Genomic DNA, 18,263 nt, shown 5'->3' with positions numbered 1-18,263 from the left:
GGACTTTAGAACAAAAGGACCTGAATAAAAAGATTATATGAATGGAAGCCCAATTCGAAATATATATGGCCAGGTCACATAGCTGAATCATAATTTATTTTAATTTTGTTTATTTCACCTTATTTTATCTTTTAATATCCCAACAAAAAAATCATCCTTTAGTTATTTTTTTTTTCTCTAACTTTTTCGTGTTTATTTTACCGTAATCAGGGGGAAAAAAAACAAAGACGAGGAGCAAAAAAAGGAAGAAGAAGAGACCAATAACCTAAAAGTCTAAGGCCCAACTAACTTAACCTACAGCCCATTATCCGAAGATCCTAAAAGAGAGCCCAGAATAGTTAAAACCCATCACTCAAAGGCCCTCCGTGTAGTTTTTTTTTTTTAATGAAATTCAGCCAGCATGATGATAATTATTTTCGAGTCTCTTATTCTTGTATATAAGATAAACAATACATCAGAAACGCATAATAATTCGCCACCGTCAGGATTAAAATAAAAGCTTCAAAATTTGAGGGGTATAACTTAACTGATGAGACTTTAGATTTGTTTTTTAGAAGTCACTAGTTTGAGTCCCACAAACTTCAAGGCTATTGGAGGCTTACATGGTCATTAATTTTAGGACTCGTGAGATTAATTAATCGAGGTGTACGTAAGGTAACCCGAACACCTACATTAATATAAATAAATAAAAGCTTTAAAGTTGAGACTTGAGTTAGGTACAATTCTGGGAGGAGGGTAAAGTGTCGTGGGAGCAAACAATTAAAAGTCGGTTGTTTCCGGAAATTAATTTTTAATTTGGCGAGGAAGAGGTAAAAAAGAATTGGATAGGTGAGATGGTAAAGTTGATAGGATTATGAAATATGTTTTTATTGTGTTTTTAGTTTAAATTTTTTTTCTCTATTAATAATAATAATAATAATTACGGATAGTATAAATCTTGTTTCGTGAGTTTAGTTCGTTTACTCGAAATACTTTATATGTAAAAAAAATAATTAAAAAAAATTTATTTTTATAAATTCTCTGTTAGTTAGAGTTGGTGCCATCCTAGCTTAGCTAAGAAAGAAGAAAATTGAAGAAATCTCAATTTCTGCAAGGGGTGTGACTTTCGAATTTTATCATCTTTCAATATTATTGTATCTTTGCAATTTGACGTCATCAACACCATACTGTGACTCGGAGCAAACTCATCTCTGTTAAATATGCAACAAACTGTAAGAACAGAATCGGGGTCCTTGAATTTGTCCCAACATAGACAACCAATTTTACGTTCATTTTTGGAATGCCGAAAAATATTTGCTTTAACCTCTTTTCTAACTTCTGGCAAGTCAATTATACTATATTTTAAAGATACGTGAGAAAAACATTGTATAGGTACCATGCATATAGATTTATTATATTATATATCATATTATAAATATAGAATATTTGTATTGTGAATGATACTGCAGCATCATGAAGGTCCGGCTCGGCAGCAACATCCAATACTATTGGGTTAGGCTCGCCTGTCAAGCCAAATACTATTAAGTCAAGCTCGGCCTTCAAACCTTAAGCACTTAAATATTTTTTTAAAATTTAAAAAATATTATTATTAACCTTCTGATATGCTAGAAAATATAAAATCGCACGCCACGTAAAGTAAAAGAGTGCTGAAGCCTGTGGGAGGGTGGTATTGCAATTTGATGATTGATTTGATAGATATTAACATATGCATGAGATATTTAATAGAACATTATTCTTACCTATATAATATGCACCGTATCGAAAGAATAATCGTTATCTCTAGACTCTATTTAGCTGTTATTTTATCATATCCCGGATCGATTCCTAAATTCCACTCGAGTACTTATTCTCGATCTCGACAACCTGGCTAGCATCTTTCCCGTTGCTTGCCCCAGCATCGACCCGTTCCTTTTTTTCTTCTTCTTCTTTTTTGTTTTTTGCTTGAATTTACTATGACATCGATGCAGATAAGAGGTGGCCAACATGCAGTGGAATTATCGACGGGATTTTGGTTGATTTTTGAAGTTTTTTTTTATTTAAAAATATATTAAAATAATTTTTTAAAAATAAAAAACTGTATTTGAGAAGAGATTTTAAAATATGCAACCAAACCCTATAGTGCAAATCAATATGCGAAAGTGGGTTGGGCATTTGGCAAGTCTCAAAAAGCACTTGCAAGATCTAAGACAGTGACTGATAACAGAAATATACTGGAAGATAATGACTTGAACTAGTTCAGAATTGTACCAAATGCAAATCAAATATGCTTACCACCTCAGATACCGCATGTGCCATCTCTCTTATTCCTCGTGTTGGTGTGGTGGGTCATGCATGCATTTCTATATATAAATAGGTCCATTCAGCTACTACTGGAATGTGCGTCAGACCTGTTTTATTTTCCATTTCGTGCTCTTTGAAGGTTGTTTTTGCTGCACTCTGTTTCTTTAAATGATTTCTGTGTTTATTTTTGCTGCCCGGAGGAGGTTGATATTGATGCAACAAATTCATTGCCTTCATCATAATCTATATGCACCTGTTTCAGTGTTCCAATAATCACTTGACACGACACCTCCTGAAAATGGAAACGCAAGCCGAACATAATTATAACTTGCTATAAATTGGAAACTCTTGAGTGTTATTTAGGCCTCTACTCTTCCAACGGGTTCATTAGGTCCTTGCTTTCATTCTTTTTCTACCCATTCATTCACTTTCATTCCTTCTAAATGACTATATATGTTTAGCAGCGTTCCATGGTTATCATTTATCCGCTTTGCCAATGTGTTCGTTGTTCTTCTTTCTTTCTTTCTTTTCCCCTCAAGTTTGTTACAGTGCTGATTTTTTAAGTCTTTCAAGTGGTTTTTTCACTTTATCTTGCCTTATTTAAGGTTCTCGAACCTGGGAAGTCTTACAGAAACCTTCTTGCAGGGAAACTTTTTAAGATGGACACTGCTGAGAGGGCCAATGGACCAAAATATGAGTGCCTGCTCTTTGGTACGTTAAAGCCAGTGATTTGTTAATTTGCTGACAAGCTGGGATATCCAACAGAGAGCTTACGAAATCTGATTTACATTTTCTTAATTTCTTAATTTATCTGTATAATTAATGACGATATGCTTTCCAGACATGGATGATACTCTGTACCCCATGAGCTTGGGTCTCAACTTGGCTTGCCGCAAAAACATTGAAGGTTAGACCAGTAGTACAGAAACAGTCATCACAGTAATTAATCACAGGTGACCAATTCAATTACATTAATAATGCGTGTTGAGTTATTCTCTTTGCAGAGTTCATGTTGCATAAGCTACATATTGAAGAAAGTGAAGTTCCGAGGATGTGCTTGGAATTATACAGGGAACATGGAACAACAATGGCCGGTCTAAAGGTGAAATTCTATCCTTGATTCTTCTTCTTCTTCTCTGCTGGGAGTTTAACTAATAAATCTTAACACAATGAAAACCAGGATCTTGGCTATGAGTTTGATGACGATGAGTTTCATGCCTTCGTTCATGGAAGATTGCCTTACGAAACACTAAAGCCTGATCCGGTGCTAAGGAACCTTCTACTTTCCTTGCCACAGCGTAAAATAGTAAGTCAAATTTAATTCCATTCTTTCCGTTCAAACGAAACATATTTCAGCAAAGTAGACATGTAGTGTTGGTAACTTTTCTAAGATGTGCCCAAACATTTTCAGATCTTCACAAACGCTGATAAGGCGCATGCAGCTGAAGTTCTCAAAAGAATGGGATTGGAAGATTGTTTTGAGGGCGTCATATGCTATGAAACCCTTAATCCTCCTCTAGAAAATGCAAATAACATGGATGCATTAGATAATGATGCAGTGATTGCAGGAGGTGAACCAGAGCCAAGTGACTTTGATGGTACTGCTGCCACTGGAAGCAAAAAAATATTAAAAAATGCATTAGATAATGGTTTCAGCTCCAAGTCACGAATCCTCTGTAAACCCTCTCTGGAGGCCATCGAAGCAGCTATTCAGATTGCAAATGTGGACCCAAAGAAGACAGTAATATTTGACTTCTAACTTCAACCTGAAAACTAACATTGTTCTGCTTCAAATTTGCAGAGATCATGTGGAGTTATATCTCATTTCTTTTTTCTCCCTTTTTCCTTCATTCTTCTTAGATCTTCTTTGACGACAGTGCTCGAAACATTGCTAGTGGGAAAGCAGCAGGACTTCGTACAGTTATTGTAAGCTCTACAAATCACTGCTTTTCTTGTTATCATCAGTAAACACACAGTACTAGAACAGACTAGTAATGTGTTTTTCAATAATCATGGCAGGTAGGGAGCTCAGTCCTTGTTCCAGGTGCAGACCATGGCTTGAGGAACATCCACAATATCAAAGAAGCGATACCTGAAATATGGGAGGACGAAGGAGAGCAGAGTGAGCAAGTTATCCAGTCCACTGCAGTTGAAACTGTGGTCCATGCTTAGGTTTTCCCTTCAGCTACCTCACATTTACACAACATCAAATCTGGTCATTGCTAGCAAAGTGACCTAATGGCCAAAAGATGAAAAGGAAATAAATTAAGTACTGATGGTAAATTCAGTCTTCATGGAAAAAATCTCTACCGTGAAACTTATAGCTCATTGTTTTTGTTAGGGGCATGTGGCACATTATACTACATATGAATTCATATGAATTCATGTAGCATTGTTGAGTTATCAATGTGATACAAATGTTATATGCATTTATGTTCACTTAACAATACTATATCCACCTCTAACATGAGCTTACAAAACATAGCTTGCACTGATTATTGTCCTGAATCACGCTCGAGTTCGGATTGTTAATGTATTTTCTAATTAAAATAATTATAATTATAAACTTATATGGTGTAAATTCAACGATATCTTTTTAAAATATTAATACGGTGATATATTAAATGATATTTTTTTTAATATTAATTGAGACAATAATATATTAAATTAATTTGAATTAACTTGTAAAATCTGTAGTCCAAATCATAAAACTATAATAAACCTATAGAAAGTAAATTAAAATAAACTATGAAAGTTAATTCCTAATCAATCTAGTGTTGAAGGACATAATTGAAAAATAAATTGTTAAATTAAAAAATGATAAAAAAACTACTGAGTCAACCTAAGTTAACCATCTGAACCCGCGATTTGAGTAATGAGATCGAGATAACCCTATAAAAAATAAGTAAAAAAAAATTATGAAGCTCAATTTTCCAACAAATCCAATGTTGAAAGATGAAATTGAAAAAGATCAATTAAAAAATAGACAAAAAATAACAACTCATGTCAACCCGGACCAACCTATTAAACTTAAAATTAAACTTAGATTATGAGACCAAATAACTTCATAAAAAACAAATAAAAAAATTACAAAGTTTCATTTCCAACAGATATAATGTTGAATATTGAAAAACAAAAAACAAAAAGCTAAATCAATAAGACCGTGATAACAACACACAATGCAAATTTAAAAACAATTATCCAATTCTTTAACAAATGAAATCAAAAGAAAAAACTAAATAAAAAAAATGGTTAAGTTATTAGAGGATAAAATTAAAAAAAAATCAATTAAAAAAGGATCTAAAAAAATAAATCAAACCTACTAAACCCGTGACCTAGATCATGAGATCAAGATAACCTCATAAAAAGCAAATCGAAAAAAATAACGAAGCTTAATTAAAAAATTATTCAATTAAAAAAGAACCTAAAAATATAAACATAATCAACTTAGGTCAACTTGTCAAACTCGTGACACGGGTAATGAGATCAGAATAACTATAGAAAAACAAATAAAAAATAATTAAGAAATCTAATTTCCAACCAACTAAATATTAAAAGATGAAATTGAAAAAAAAACTAATTAGAAAAGGTGATAAAAAAAAAACCCAAAGCAATTTGGATTGATGTGACAAAAATTAATTAAAAAAAATCTTATTATAAAACAGAACTTCTTAATAAGCTTATAAAAATTGTTTTCTATAAATTTAAAATTTTATTATATTTTTAAAATATATTACTTTAACCCTCCAGCCAATATAATCCAATAATTAATTCTTTAAAAATAAAAATCTTCACGTCTCAAACCTATTTACTGTACCCACTTACATTACAGAATCCTTTGAAATGCTATCTCTAAATGTTTGACAACATTTCCTTTTCATGCTATCTTTCCGGATCAAGACGTGGAGGAGAAAGAAAAGGAAAAGGGGCATCTCTCCACCTCCGCCCATAGAACAAGTAGGAACTAATGTTCTCATTCTTATTCCCTCGTACATGACCTCCATCAACTAATGACAGCACAAACCAACCGAGACATCATCAAGTAAATATCTCTATCAGATGGCCGCTGCCAAGTGTTTCCTGTCCATGTAATAATAACAGGGTATAAATATGCCCAAGCCTCCCGAAGTTTCAGCGTTCTAATTCTCGAGAAGACAACGTAAAACATTTCACATTAGAAACACAGTAACTGTGGAAAGTTCCCCCCAGATTTATAGCTTTTTTAAGAGATGATGAAGTTTGATATGCAACAGCCAAAGGAACAAAACTGCCAAAGCTATCTTACCTTTACTGTACAAATGGCCCCCATTGGTATTTGGGCCTGCATTTGCCATGCTCAACACAGCAGGTCCAACATGCTTCACTGCAAATTATGGCTTTAGAATTTTAGCAACCTGCTAGTCATTTCCTACCAAGACCCCAGTCAAATCACCCATGTTATAGAATAAAAGACAAAAAAGGATTGGGGTGTTTATGTGATAATCCGAATTATTGAAGTTTACAAATATACTTATTCAAGCTCTTGCAAATACTCACAGGCAAAGCTCTCATCTTCAAAGCTAAAATATGACAGAATTACTTATTTGTTTGTGTCGGTCACACAATCATTTGAAAGTCCTCTCAGACAATAAATAAAGCACCAGCTCGGGGAGACAAGTGAACTGAAAGTGGGGCTAAACCTATTTAATTTTGGGTTATTTTAGATTGAAATGCACCACCTACCTGTAAGGGTAAAAAATGCTGAAACTGGGCTGTGTTGTAGTTTTACTTTCTTTTGCCAGTTTTGTGGACCTATTCCATGACTAGTCTCAACATTTGAGAGCAGATTGATGCTAAAGAAGCAAGGAAAAAGAAAGGCCATCTTCTGCATTGGGCAGTGGTAATCATATCTCAATTTTCTGTATCACTACTTAACATAGATAGAAAAGAAATCCATTGAGATATGATGCCTGAAAACGAAACTTAGCTGTCCATTGTTCTAAAGACTTTTTAAGTGTATCATTACTGAATACCAAAGCAAAGGGATTGATTAAGTAGCTACACTTGCAATTGGGTTGACGCACATCATTCTTTGATTCTTCATAGAAGATGATTTAGAAAGCTGAATGACAGGAAAATCCGATGCATAGTGAGATCTTGAAGCCAAGGCTCTTCCAAGGCAGTTCAAAGTAGGACTTTGAGAGTAACCAGTCCAGGCATTTCTGATGGTAGATATTTTATGTGGCCTGCTTGCATTCAAAACGACATGGTCATAACCACACTGCCTGTAAATAATGAATCAGATGAAAGAAAACAAGTCACATATTAAGGGTATGAACCAGAATAGGTAAGAACTAGTATATTTTTGAACATTTTTTGAGCAAGTCTACTGACAAACAAATTAATCACTGGCCAAGGCATCAAAGTGTGATGTCATTAAACAGAAAATTTGCTTGCTGCGACAGAGTAAATGTGATCAACACACGTCTTGAGATCTCATTATTTCACCATCTCACTCCCCTACTGATAATAACCGATTAGTAATTAGTTGTTAGAATCAAGTTTCTAGTAACCCCCCTTTTCTTTTTTCATAGCTGTGAAGGTTGCATAAAGGGCACAGCGGTGCACAAAATGATGAAATGGCAGATGAGCTGGCCTTAATTGAATGATTAATACTCCATTTCATACATTTTCAAGTTTTCGTTATTCGAAATACATTGATAGATTACAAGAATTCTCCAAAATGAACTGAAATATAAAGAAAAGCACATCGAAAGCTGACGTCACAGGAAAACAATTTGAAGGTCATGCTTAAGTGATTCCATGGAAAGCCACACAAGCAGCTAAGAATTCAGCAACTCAAAGGGCGAGTTGTCCCAAGTACAATAGTATGGCCTACAAGTCAAGAAAGCATCTGGATAATATAATACTTGTTCAATTTATTAATAGCCTTCCAACTTGGGAACAATATACTGTGAGATTAATAAAAGCAGCTGCGGGAAATAAATGCACAATAATTCTAGCCAAATAATCTATTGAAGCAGGGATGTGCAGAGTTGACTCCTAGAAAAAAAAATGGCTAGAAGACGGGATTCGATAGATGGTGAACTGAATGTTAAAATCACATTGAAGCTCCAACTGTCAAAATCACGTTGGAATATTACAAAGAGGCATGGGAACCCATTTCTCTGTAATTCTCTATATATTTAGTGCGTATATTAGTAAGCCCAAAAACACAGACATTACAAAACAAAGAAACCAGCAACAGCAAAAACAAGAACTGGGTTCTTGAAGGTTTTCCCAATCCAATTAGCAACCATGGCAGCAGCGGATACAACAATGCCCCAAGGTATGTCATTTCATTATTCTCGACTGTGCGTATTTTCTGTGTTTATGTTGTTGTTTCAAGGTGTTAAACTTGAGAGAGACTGTGTGATTATACTATGGAGTATGGAGTGAGACTGACCTGAAAAACAAGGTGAGTACTGTGTACCATTTTCATTGAGGATGTAGATACCATTTCCTTGGCAGGCTAAAGAGTAGAGGAGAGCAATTTTTTTCTTTTTGGCTGTGTTTGTGCTTCGAAGCAGAGGAAAGACTACTTTTTTAGCGCAAGGCTGGTTGAGGCAGTATTGAACTTCGAGAGGACAACGAAAAAAAAAATGTTAGGCAGGTACTACCTCGTTTTAGGGGTAAATTTTGAAAAAACAATATTTAAAATTATTTTTTTAGATATATTTTCATTTTTTTTATATGTTTTGATATATTGATAAAAATAATTTTTTTAAAAATAAAAAAAATATTTTAATATATTTTTAAATAAAAAATATTTTAAATCATAATTTTAAACATACCTTATCCAATGTACGTCACAAGTTTTAGCATCTAACTCATTATTGATTGGGCTGGGTATGCAGCAACCCGGCCTTAGGAATTTAACTATCTAATTCAAAATGAATGCGCATAACTTTAGCATATTTTAAAAATAATAATAATTTAACTTCTTGTTATTTTTGCTTCAATTTGTAAAAAAAAAATACACTTGAAATTTTAGACTGGAGCAAGCCTTATCGTGATTCTTGAGACCATGGAGTGTAAGGCCCATGTGTTTTGTAGAGATCCAACTCAGCTACTTTTATGGGGCTCACCAAATCCAAAATCTCACACGCAGCGCAGGCAGTAGGCTGGCTGCAGCATTGCAAACAAGAAATGCGGGGTTGTTGTCGGAAGTGAGCGAAATAATGCGCGCCTTTGCAGTCCCAATAGACTATTACTACTGCTGCTACTCCTCTTATCCTTGTCTCTTGCTCCCACCGTCTTTCACTAACACCAAGCTCTCTTCTTTCCATCCTAAATTCGCTAGCCTTAGCTCACATGCAACGCACCGCCTTCCATCCCAATTCAGACCCACCAGGCTTCGTTGTTCAAATTCCGGGTCGTCCACATTTCTGGACGGGGATGATGATGATGGGTATTGTTCTTATGCAGGTGAGGAGGAGTCGGGAGATAGTGTAAGAGAGGATGGTGTTTTTATAGAGATAAAGAAGCTTCAAAAGAATTCGAGGAGAATTCGGTCCAAGATTTCCATAAATGCTAGCCTTGACACTGTGTGGAAGATTTTAACTGATTATGAGAAGTTGGCTGATTTCATTCCTGGTCTTGCCGTCAGCAAATTGATTGACAAGAAAGACAAATTCGCTCGTCTTTATCAGGTAAATTCAATTCATTCTTTCTTAATTTTCAGTTTCTCTATAAAACTGGAAGTAGATACTTTTTTTTTATGTTTGATTATACATCAGGATATATCTTAACAGCTTGCAGTTTCAAAAATGTAATCTGAACTGCAAGTTTATAATATATTTGTGGGTTTTGTTGAAGAGTTTTTATTTCGTAATCGAGTGTTGTTTTGGAATGAATATGTAGAGCTACAATAAATACATTCTTGAAAAGGATATTCTTGCCTGATGTAGTTTTACATTCTACTCGTTGGAGTTTTTTATATTGAATTATTGATGATTTTAAAAAAGAAATGAAGGGAGTGGTGTGCATACAAGTGACGGAATGGAGATAAGAGAGAGTTGAGGGGGGAGGAGCAAGAAAAATAACTTAGGGAGCCTAAACTTTGAAGCAGAGGCGGTTTACAGGAGATTAGACGGTTTAGTAACTGGGAACTTTTAGTAGATCTGTAATTAGCCAGAAGGCGAAGCTGTTTAGTTGTTGGCTTGTGATGAGAAAATTTAGAAAGAGTCTTATGTTCTAGAACAAGCCGAAATGGAGTTTTGAAGTGTTTTTTTTAGTGGAAATGAGGTGCCTTCTTCCATTAGGGAAGTCTTGAGTTTGAGAAATAATGTGTTGATAGGGTGAAATGTGTCATGGGTAGCAAGTTTAGTGGAAATATGGGGCATTGAAAACACATGATTGAAGTTTGGGCCTTAAGTAAGGTCAATAAGGGTTTGAGCCTTCTTGACGAGTCATGATTTGAGTCCACTGAGTCAATTCTCCCCAAGACACCAATAGACTGATATAGGATCTTTCCATAAATATCTCAACATTTATCGTCTGTCACTTGTAATAAAAACATTGATTGACAAGTAGATATTTGATTAGTTAATGTTTTTTCTTCAAGTTACTAAAAACCTTGATTAACTTGTGATTTATCATTGTGGTTGAAACATAGGTGAGCATTGTCCCTTTCTGTTTTTCTCTCTCCGCGCACATGCACACAATTGCACAAGAATGTATACACACACATGTGCACAGCAACACACAAACACATATGTGCTGCCTTTCTCTGTATTTTTATTCGACTGAAATCTATACTTGCATCATAGGTCATTGATAGAATTTTTTGTACGACTTGAATTGAAAACCCCATTCTTAAATAAATTATGGTCACAAGTTTAGCTGAAACATATTTTCTTGACCTTATTATATCATTGTATTTGTATTAACAGATTGGACAGCAAAACTTGGCATTTGGCCTAAAATTTAATGCAAAAGCAATTTTGGATTGTTATGAGAGAGATCTTCAGACTCTTGCTTCTGGGGAAAAGCGTGATATTGAATTTAAGATGACAGAAGGTGACTTTCAGTTTTTTGAAGGAATGTGGTCTATTGAACAGGTACGAATTAGTTGTTTCTTGGTTGTTCAGCATCTCCGTATTCACTGGCTATGACTTTGTATATTTGAGACTTCAATCAAGCTCTTTAGACCTTAACAGAAAGTCTATCCAAGTTAGCACAGTTTTTTCTAGGAGTGCAAACTTCATATTTTCATCATTAAGAATGATATAGGATCTGGTTTCTTGCTTACTCTGGAAAGGTTACAGCTGACATGGCCGGCACCTGAAAGATTTACGTTGTTCTTGTGTTCAAGAAAATTAGAATATTACTTGATGTTATGAAAGTTCCTGGATGGTGTGAAATAATGGTAGTAACAAAGGTATCCTATAGTAAGCAGCTTGGAGAATCGAGTTTATCAGAACTCCAACCTATAGAGACTTTCCCAAAACGATTGAACCAAGAATCTGGTAACATGTTGAATCAATTTTTTTACTGGCTTATGATAGCATGTTGAGATGCTATGTACAATCTCCTGAGCAGCGAGCACAGCCATTGCACAAGTGAAAAATCCACAGCCCAATGGCCAAAGGTTTTGCGTTAAGATTTGGTGTCTGATGTGTATATCTAACTCCAGTAGTGACTTCTCTCTTTTGGCTCTGCAGTTGATGATAACTAGGCATTCCAACCAGTGTATAAAGTTTTGACCGTGATATTGTGTTTTAGATTAAGAGCAAACAATATTTACATCTGCAAGACATCTGATTTACATGAAACTATATAGATAAAATTTGGCATAAAAATGTTTCATGCCACTTATAATCCTTTTAGATGCTGAACTCAATTGAAAATGCTTTCAATTCCTTAATTATTAAGAATCAGCAATTTTTCCTTCTTTTCCATCCAGCCTTATGGAGGCTATATCATCTGTCTAATCTTCAAAAGTTTGAGTTTATTCTATCATTGTTTGTACATTGTTATTGACCCTCCTGGCACACTGGCAAGCCATTTAGTTTCCGTTTCTGTGTTTGACCCAATAGTTGACTGCATGTAAATGATATGTACAATGAATGATTTTTTCGAGGAATTATTCGGTTTATCAAAAACTGTACTCCTCACAAAAACATGGGACCTATGAATTATTTTCATAGTGGGTCTCGTGTTTTTTTTTAGAGGACGGAGTACAACTACTGGCAAACCTGATAATTTCTTCTTTCGTTTTATGACTTTCAGCGGTAAGTCTGTAGAGAATCTCTTGTTTTCTACTTTTCATTGCAAAAGCATATGATTCAAATATGATGGTTCATGCAGCTTGCTAAACCCAAAACTGAAGATTCCGTTGGTCAAGAGTATGAGACAACTCTTTCATATTTGGTGGATGTAAAGCCTAAGATGTGGTTGCCTGTTAACCTAATTGAAGGTAGAATCTGCAAGGAGATAAAATCAAATCTCACATGCATCCGAGAAGAAGCACAGAAAGTGATTGATGATGCTCAGCATGACCAATAGTGTTATTGGCACAACCAAATAATATCTGTCCATGAGGGCCGTATATTTTGTCAACGATTTTGTATGGTGAATCGTTTAAGGACAAATAATAATCTTTTTTAGTGTACATTTGGCTCGAATGTCCACTTGTGCCTTACAAAGAAAAGGAGAATGAAGGAAAATATAGGAGGAATTACTTTCATGATTCATTCTTCTTTTCAAATGTCGAATATATAAAATCTACATATAGAGTTGTATGCACAGGTAGGATCTCCATGATCCGAAACCACGATTATTTGTCTAATGACTCGTCCCATTGGTTTGTCAAGCAGTGATTGCATTTGCAGATATCTTCCCAGGAAGTTTGATCGTATTATCTGGATCTTGCTCGCCAAGAAATCAGATCATATGCGTTTAGTTTGGCAATAATGAGTAGTATTCTGCTATTCATGTGTCCACCGCTCCTTGTATTCTTCAGCTCTGCCAGGTGCATCAGCCTGTGGATATCCCAAACGCTCAAATTCTTAATCTAGCATCCCTTTAAACCGAAAAGAAAACTCCTTTGGGGAAACATTAAAGTGAATCTAGGGCTCTAACTTTATTAAAAGTGTGTCTCGCAGGCCGCAATCTATGGTGAATGAGCTGTTAAGTGCAAGGGAAAAAGGTAGGATAGAAATTAAAATGTCCCCGTGATTGGTCACAAATGGAGTAATAATTGATCACCAAGAGGAGAATATTTGAGTTTAACTCGACCAAGGAGACAAATCTACTCTAGTGATATGGGACCATAAGGTTTGACCCATTTGGATGCAAGTGATATTCCTACAACACCTGCTATTGTTTAGCTGAAATTAATCCAAATGAGAGCAGCACTGACATCCTTGAGTTGGATTGTTAGGAATGGCTTAGATGCAGAATTGTGTTTTCAATCCCTTTCTATACCCACCAACATTTCAGCACATGACTTGTTAATCTCAAGCACTTTGCCGCAACCTTAAACTATCACTAGTTTGGTAGGTTTGATTCATTGTTTTCATGTTCTGGCTTGTCAATTTCAAATTCATCTGGCTGAGTTAAATGGGACTGAGTTGAATCAGGGACTTTGATTGATTTTCACATCCATCCAGATCCAGGGTATAGTTCTTACGACACACTTGGTGAACATTAAATTAATGAAATGTAGTTACAGATTTTGTGGTAGGAGCCAGAATAATTCATTTAAAATGAAACTCAAATATGAATCACCACTTCCACGAGCTCTTTCTTTTTCCAAAGCTGCTAACTAGGACTGCCACACCTACATTTGACTTGTGTATGATTCTTAAATAGGTCTGGGCTAATTCATCATTCACGGCTGCTCATGAGATGCCATAAAGCTGAGGGGCTGCTCCGGTACTCTATACAGCGACAGGAGGAGCTCGAGGGAACACAAATATCTGGTAGAGCTAGCACCTGTGCTGTGCATGCGACTTCACACAAAAAAAAAATGTCGGGCTCTCTATTGTCTACTGTGAAATTGTACCCGTGACCCGAGAGTTCCTGAGTTATTACTTGTGGAGGAAAAGAAAAGTATCCTGTGTGCATTGCATATCTGAGTTCAGTCCATGTCTGAAAAATCGGTCCCTGTTTGGTGAGGCCGGTTATATCTACATACCTAGTTTAGAATTTTTTTCATGGAGGAGAAAATCATGTCATGGGCTAATCAAGGTGGTGGTTGGTTGGTACGAGCTTGGATCTGTGCCCGGTACATGATTGGAGAAGTGAGTGTGCCACGAGGTATGATTTTTATTGACCTTTCGTGCGGCTGTAATTAGGTGTAGCAAAAAGATAATTATTAGTGATAGAATATGTCCCCTGTTCTTCAATAATCTTGGGTGTATAAAAGATGTGTGCTACAAGTAAAATTATCAAATAATAATTCATAAAATTAAATATAGAGAAGTGTGTCATATAGCTGGAAAAAAAATATATAAGAGAGGAAAGCGAGTTAGTCATTGGCCGAGCGACTCGAGTGGCTCGGGAAGTCGGTTCGGTCGAATAGAGGACCTCATTGGGCACAAAATTGTTATTTTTAACTCTTTGCGGAAAATTGTTAAAGATCACAGACAACTCTTTGAGTGAAAATGAGTTTCCTTTGATCGATGAGTTTTCAAACATGTAGACAACTCTTTGCGGAAAATTGTTAAAGATCACAGACAATTTTTAATATCTAGAAGTTTAAGTTTTTAATTTGTTCTCAAAAAAGTGAAATCTCTTTCTCCCAAAATGATTTATTTATGGTGTTTTTGGGCTGTAAATGTTTTTGTTTTTATATTTTTTTTAAGAAGTTACAGGAGATTCAATCCAATGAATCTTGTTAACGCAACGACTTATCTTATTAAAAAAGATAAATAAAACAAGGTTCGAGTCATGTAATTGTTAATATGATGGTCATTAAAAACTTACATGGTCGTTAACTTCAGGACTTGTGGAATTAGTCGAGATGGACATAAGCTGACTCGAACACCTACATTAATAAAACCAATTTATATTTATTAAAAACTAAATAATTGTTTGTTGAGGAAACATGCTTCAGAAAAACACATGTTTTAGTTAACAAGGTGCTTTTCAAAACAGTACTTAAAAAATCACGTGGTTGAAAAAAAAAATATCTTCTTATTTGAAAAACAAAACCCTAGAATGACTTTGAAATCTCTAAAAAAACCAAAAACCCACGATTTAAATATTATATAAATATAGACGCAGCAGTGGCCACCGTGTGGGTTCCAAATTTAACATTTTCACTGCAGCATCATTTAAAAAAAAGCAACATCAAACAACATTATGATTCTTTTGGAAAATGAAATGGTACATTAATTACTCTCTTACGTGCCTGATGCTTCCGACTTCCGAGCCATTATCATTTGACAGGATCAGTTGGCATGTGTGGTTGGAAAGCTTTGTTCTTATTTATATATTTATTTATTTATTATATTTTAATTTTGGTGGGTAGGGACTTCTTGGATTGAGCAAGGATACGATAAAGGAGAACATAATGGGTTTAAACATAATCGCAATTAATCATGATCTCTAAGCACTAATTGTCAAAACCTATGACCATTTGGTAAGTGATAATCAACCGAGACACCACAAGTGGATTTGGAGATATTAAGATACTTGATTTACTATATTGTTTCATGAAATATAGTTTTTTAAAAATTAATTTTTAAATTTTTATTTGTTTATAATTGAAAAAATTGATCTCAGAAAATATTTTTTAGTTAAAGAAATATTTAACTTAGTTTTCAGAAAATATTTTTTTTGACGGAAAATACTTTTTAAAAGTTATAATTTTTTAGAAATGTTATGTAATTTACTGATCATATCAAATTTAACCATCAAACTTTTAATGCTATATATTTTGTTTTGATTTTTTTTTCAATTTCATCCGTTAGAATTTGATTTAATTTTATTTTTATATCAACTTTGATCTTTATTTTTATGATTGTTATTTGTTTTTTTCTTATCATTTTCTTAATTGAAATTTTTTATCTATCATATTTGATTCTCATTCTTTTTACTATCATTTATTTTATTTGAAATAATTTATGAAATTATAATTATTATTTTTTTAATCTTATCATCTTATAATTTTTTTATCTGCTAGATTTGACCTTCAATGGAGATTAAAATACTTTAAACGTCCACTTTTATGTGATTATCATCAACGCGCGTCTCGTCCCCCCTGTTCTGCCTGGTGTAAAGACTCAAGGTTTTTTATATTGCAAGAGAGAAGAAGAAGAGTCTTGTTCTAGCGTGGGTGGTTTGGAAGAATCAAATGAGACCAGATGGGCTTTTTATATTTTTTTTTTCTATTTTCTTTCTTCTTAATGGAGGTTCCTGGCTAGGGTTTTTGTTTTCATTAGGAGATTTTGTTGGATTAACTCGTGGGTGAGATCCCCCAAAACAATATATATATATATATGTAGGTGGGTTAGACTTTGATTAGAGATGCCCACTTCAACCCCTCGTCGTCGTCGTCTTCTTCTTCTTCTGTTTTTTTTAATAAGAAATGTCATTGTTTATTGACGGATTTCATCACTATTCTTGCGTGCACAGATCTTAAAAAGACACAAAAGGAGAGAGAAGAATAATTAAATCTTGATGGTCGTGTATATTAAAAAAAGAAGAAAAAGGAGTGATTAATTAGAGCGTTGAAAGGAGAACAACCGAGAGTAGAAGGTGGCCAGCCTCTCTTTTTCTACCGTCTGGTGGATTTGGTTAAGTCAACAATATGGGGTGGGTGTTCATGGAATTGCTAGGGAGTGGAGTTGGCATCCTGTGCATGCTTCTAGTTAGGCACTGACCACACACACACACACATGAAAAATACTAATAGAAGTTTTTTTTTTTTTTAATAAAAATCCAAGACAATAAAATTATTTAAAAAGAGTAGGTTATATTATATTAAAAACCGTTACAGAGAAAAAAAAAAACTTGAACGAACCTCTTAAACCTATATTAATCTTTAAAACTTACAATCCATGAAATCCTAGATCTTCAATAAAAATGTTTAATTCCCAACCAATTTGATATCGAATGATAAAATAAAAAATAATAATTTAGAAAAATTTTCAAAGTAAAAAAATAGCAATAAAAAGAATGATTATTAACTTTTATAGGAAAAAAAACTTAAGGATGATGAAATTGTAAAAAAAAAAACCAATTTAAAGAACTTTCTCAAATAAAACAAATAGCAGTCAAAAGAATAAAAACCATATTTGCAAGATGAAGAATTGATGGGGGATGAAATTGAAAAATAACTTTAGTTTTATAAATTATTCCAGATCAAATAAATAACAAGTATAAGAATAAAGATCAAATATGAAGGAACAACAAATTAAAGGGTTGTTTTGAAATTTTGAAGATGCAATACAAAAATGGAGAAGAAGAAAGAAAAAAGAGAAAGATAAAAAAAAGATTGCGGACACCAAACTAGAGGGATGTTGGCCATGCGCACCGCCTCACAAAGAAGATGCCGAGACGATTCAAATGCTATCATAAAAGGTATATTTTAATCACCGGAAAACTATGCACACGCCACCTATATGTGGGCGCGTGCAACTTTCTTTTAATAATATTTAATATTTAATTAAATACAAAAATATTTACAAGTGAACTCAATATCAACCAAAAAACCTCAATTAAAAGACAAAATATTTGTTTTGCTTTCAATGTTTAATTCAAATGTTTTAATATTGAAGGGCAAATTCACCATTATACCACTGCAATGAATATTATTATGCTGTGAGCAGTACACAGTGAGAGAGGGAGAGAGAGAGGGAGAGGGGGGGAGAGAGTAACATAGTGACGAAGTAGCGATAAGAGCAAAATCAACTTAGCCTCTCTGGCAAGGTATAAAGATTGCACTTGCTATTAAGAGATGAATATCCACACTATCAATTCGCCGCTGGAAA

At 34.3% G+C, this 18,263-nt stretch overlaps 2 protein-coding genes and 1 long non-coding RNA gene across 7 annotated transcripts; 2 read left to right on the top strand and 1 right to left on the bottom strand.

Moving 5' to 3' along the window:
* The first annotated feature begins 2,360 nt into the window (after window positions 1-2,360).
* LOC7455382 (uncharacterized protein C24B11.05) lies at window positions 2,361-4,709 on the top strand. Of its 5 annotated transcripts, none has more exons than XM_024584854.2 (8): window positions 2,361-2,419; window positions 2,926-2,991; window positions 3,122-3,187; window positions 3,285-3,382; window positions 3,461-3,586; window positions 3,692-4,021; window positions 4,141-4,206; window positions 4,300-4,709. In XM_024584854.2, exons 2-8 carry the CDS (start codon window positions 2,940-2,942, stop codon window positions 4,450-4,452), a joined length of 891 nt encoding a protein of 296 aa, XP_024440622.1. In that variant the 5' UTR covers window positions 2,361-2,419; window positions 2,926-2,939; the 3' UTR covers window positions 4,453-4,709. The 5 variants fall into 5 exon arrangements, with proteins under 5 accessions (XP_024440622.1, XP_024440623.1, XP_024440621.1 ...); XM_024584855.2 differs by lacking the exon at window positions 2,361-2,419 and adding an exon at window positions 2,448-2,671; XM_024584853.2 differs by lacking the exon at window positions 2,361-2,419 and adding an exon at window positions 2,448-2,780.
* Window positions 4,710-7,196: 2,487 nt separating this feature from the next.
* Window positions 7,197-8,896, bottom strand: LOC18105263 (uncharacterized). The gene is made up of 2 exons (XR_002977523.1): window positions 8,726-8,896; window positions 7,197-7,544 (listed from the first exon to the last, which is right to left on the bottom strand). It is a non-coding gene; the product is annotated as an uncharacterized LOC18105263 (long non-coding RNA).
* A 512-nt stretch (window positions 8,897-9,408) lies between these two features.
* Window positions 9,409-13,009, top strand: LOC7486832 (uncharacterized). Its single transcript, XM_002320890.4, has 3 exons — window positions 9,409-9,971; window positions 11,214-11,381; window positions 12,631-13,009. The coding sequence occupies exons 1-3, from the start codon at window positions 9,501-9,503 to the stop codon at window positions 12,826-12,828; spliced, it is 837 nt and encodes a 278-aa protein (XP_002320926.1). The 5' UTR covers window positions 9,409-9,500; the 3' UTR covers window positions 12,829-13,009.
* Window positions 13,010-18,263: the final 5,254 nt, after the last annotated feature.

Source organism: Populus trichocarpa, chromosome 14, assembly GCF_000002775.5.
Source record: "Populus trichocarpa isolate Nisqually-1 chromosome 14, P.trichocarpa_v4.1, whole genome shotgun sequence".
NCBI classification, from domain to species: Eukaryota; Viridiplantae; Streptophyta; class Magnoliopsida; order Malpighiales; family Salicaceae; genus Populus; species Populus trichocarpa.
The sequence above is the reverse complement of the archived record's forward strand: the minus strand, read 5'-3'. Positions and strand labels throughout refer to the sequence as shown.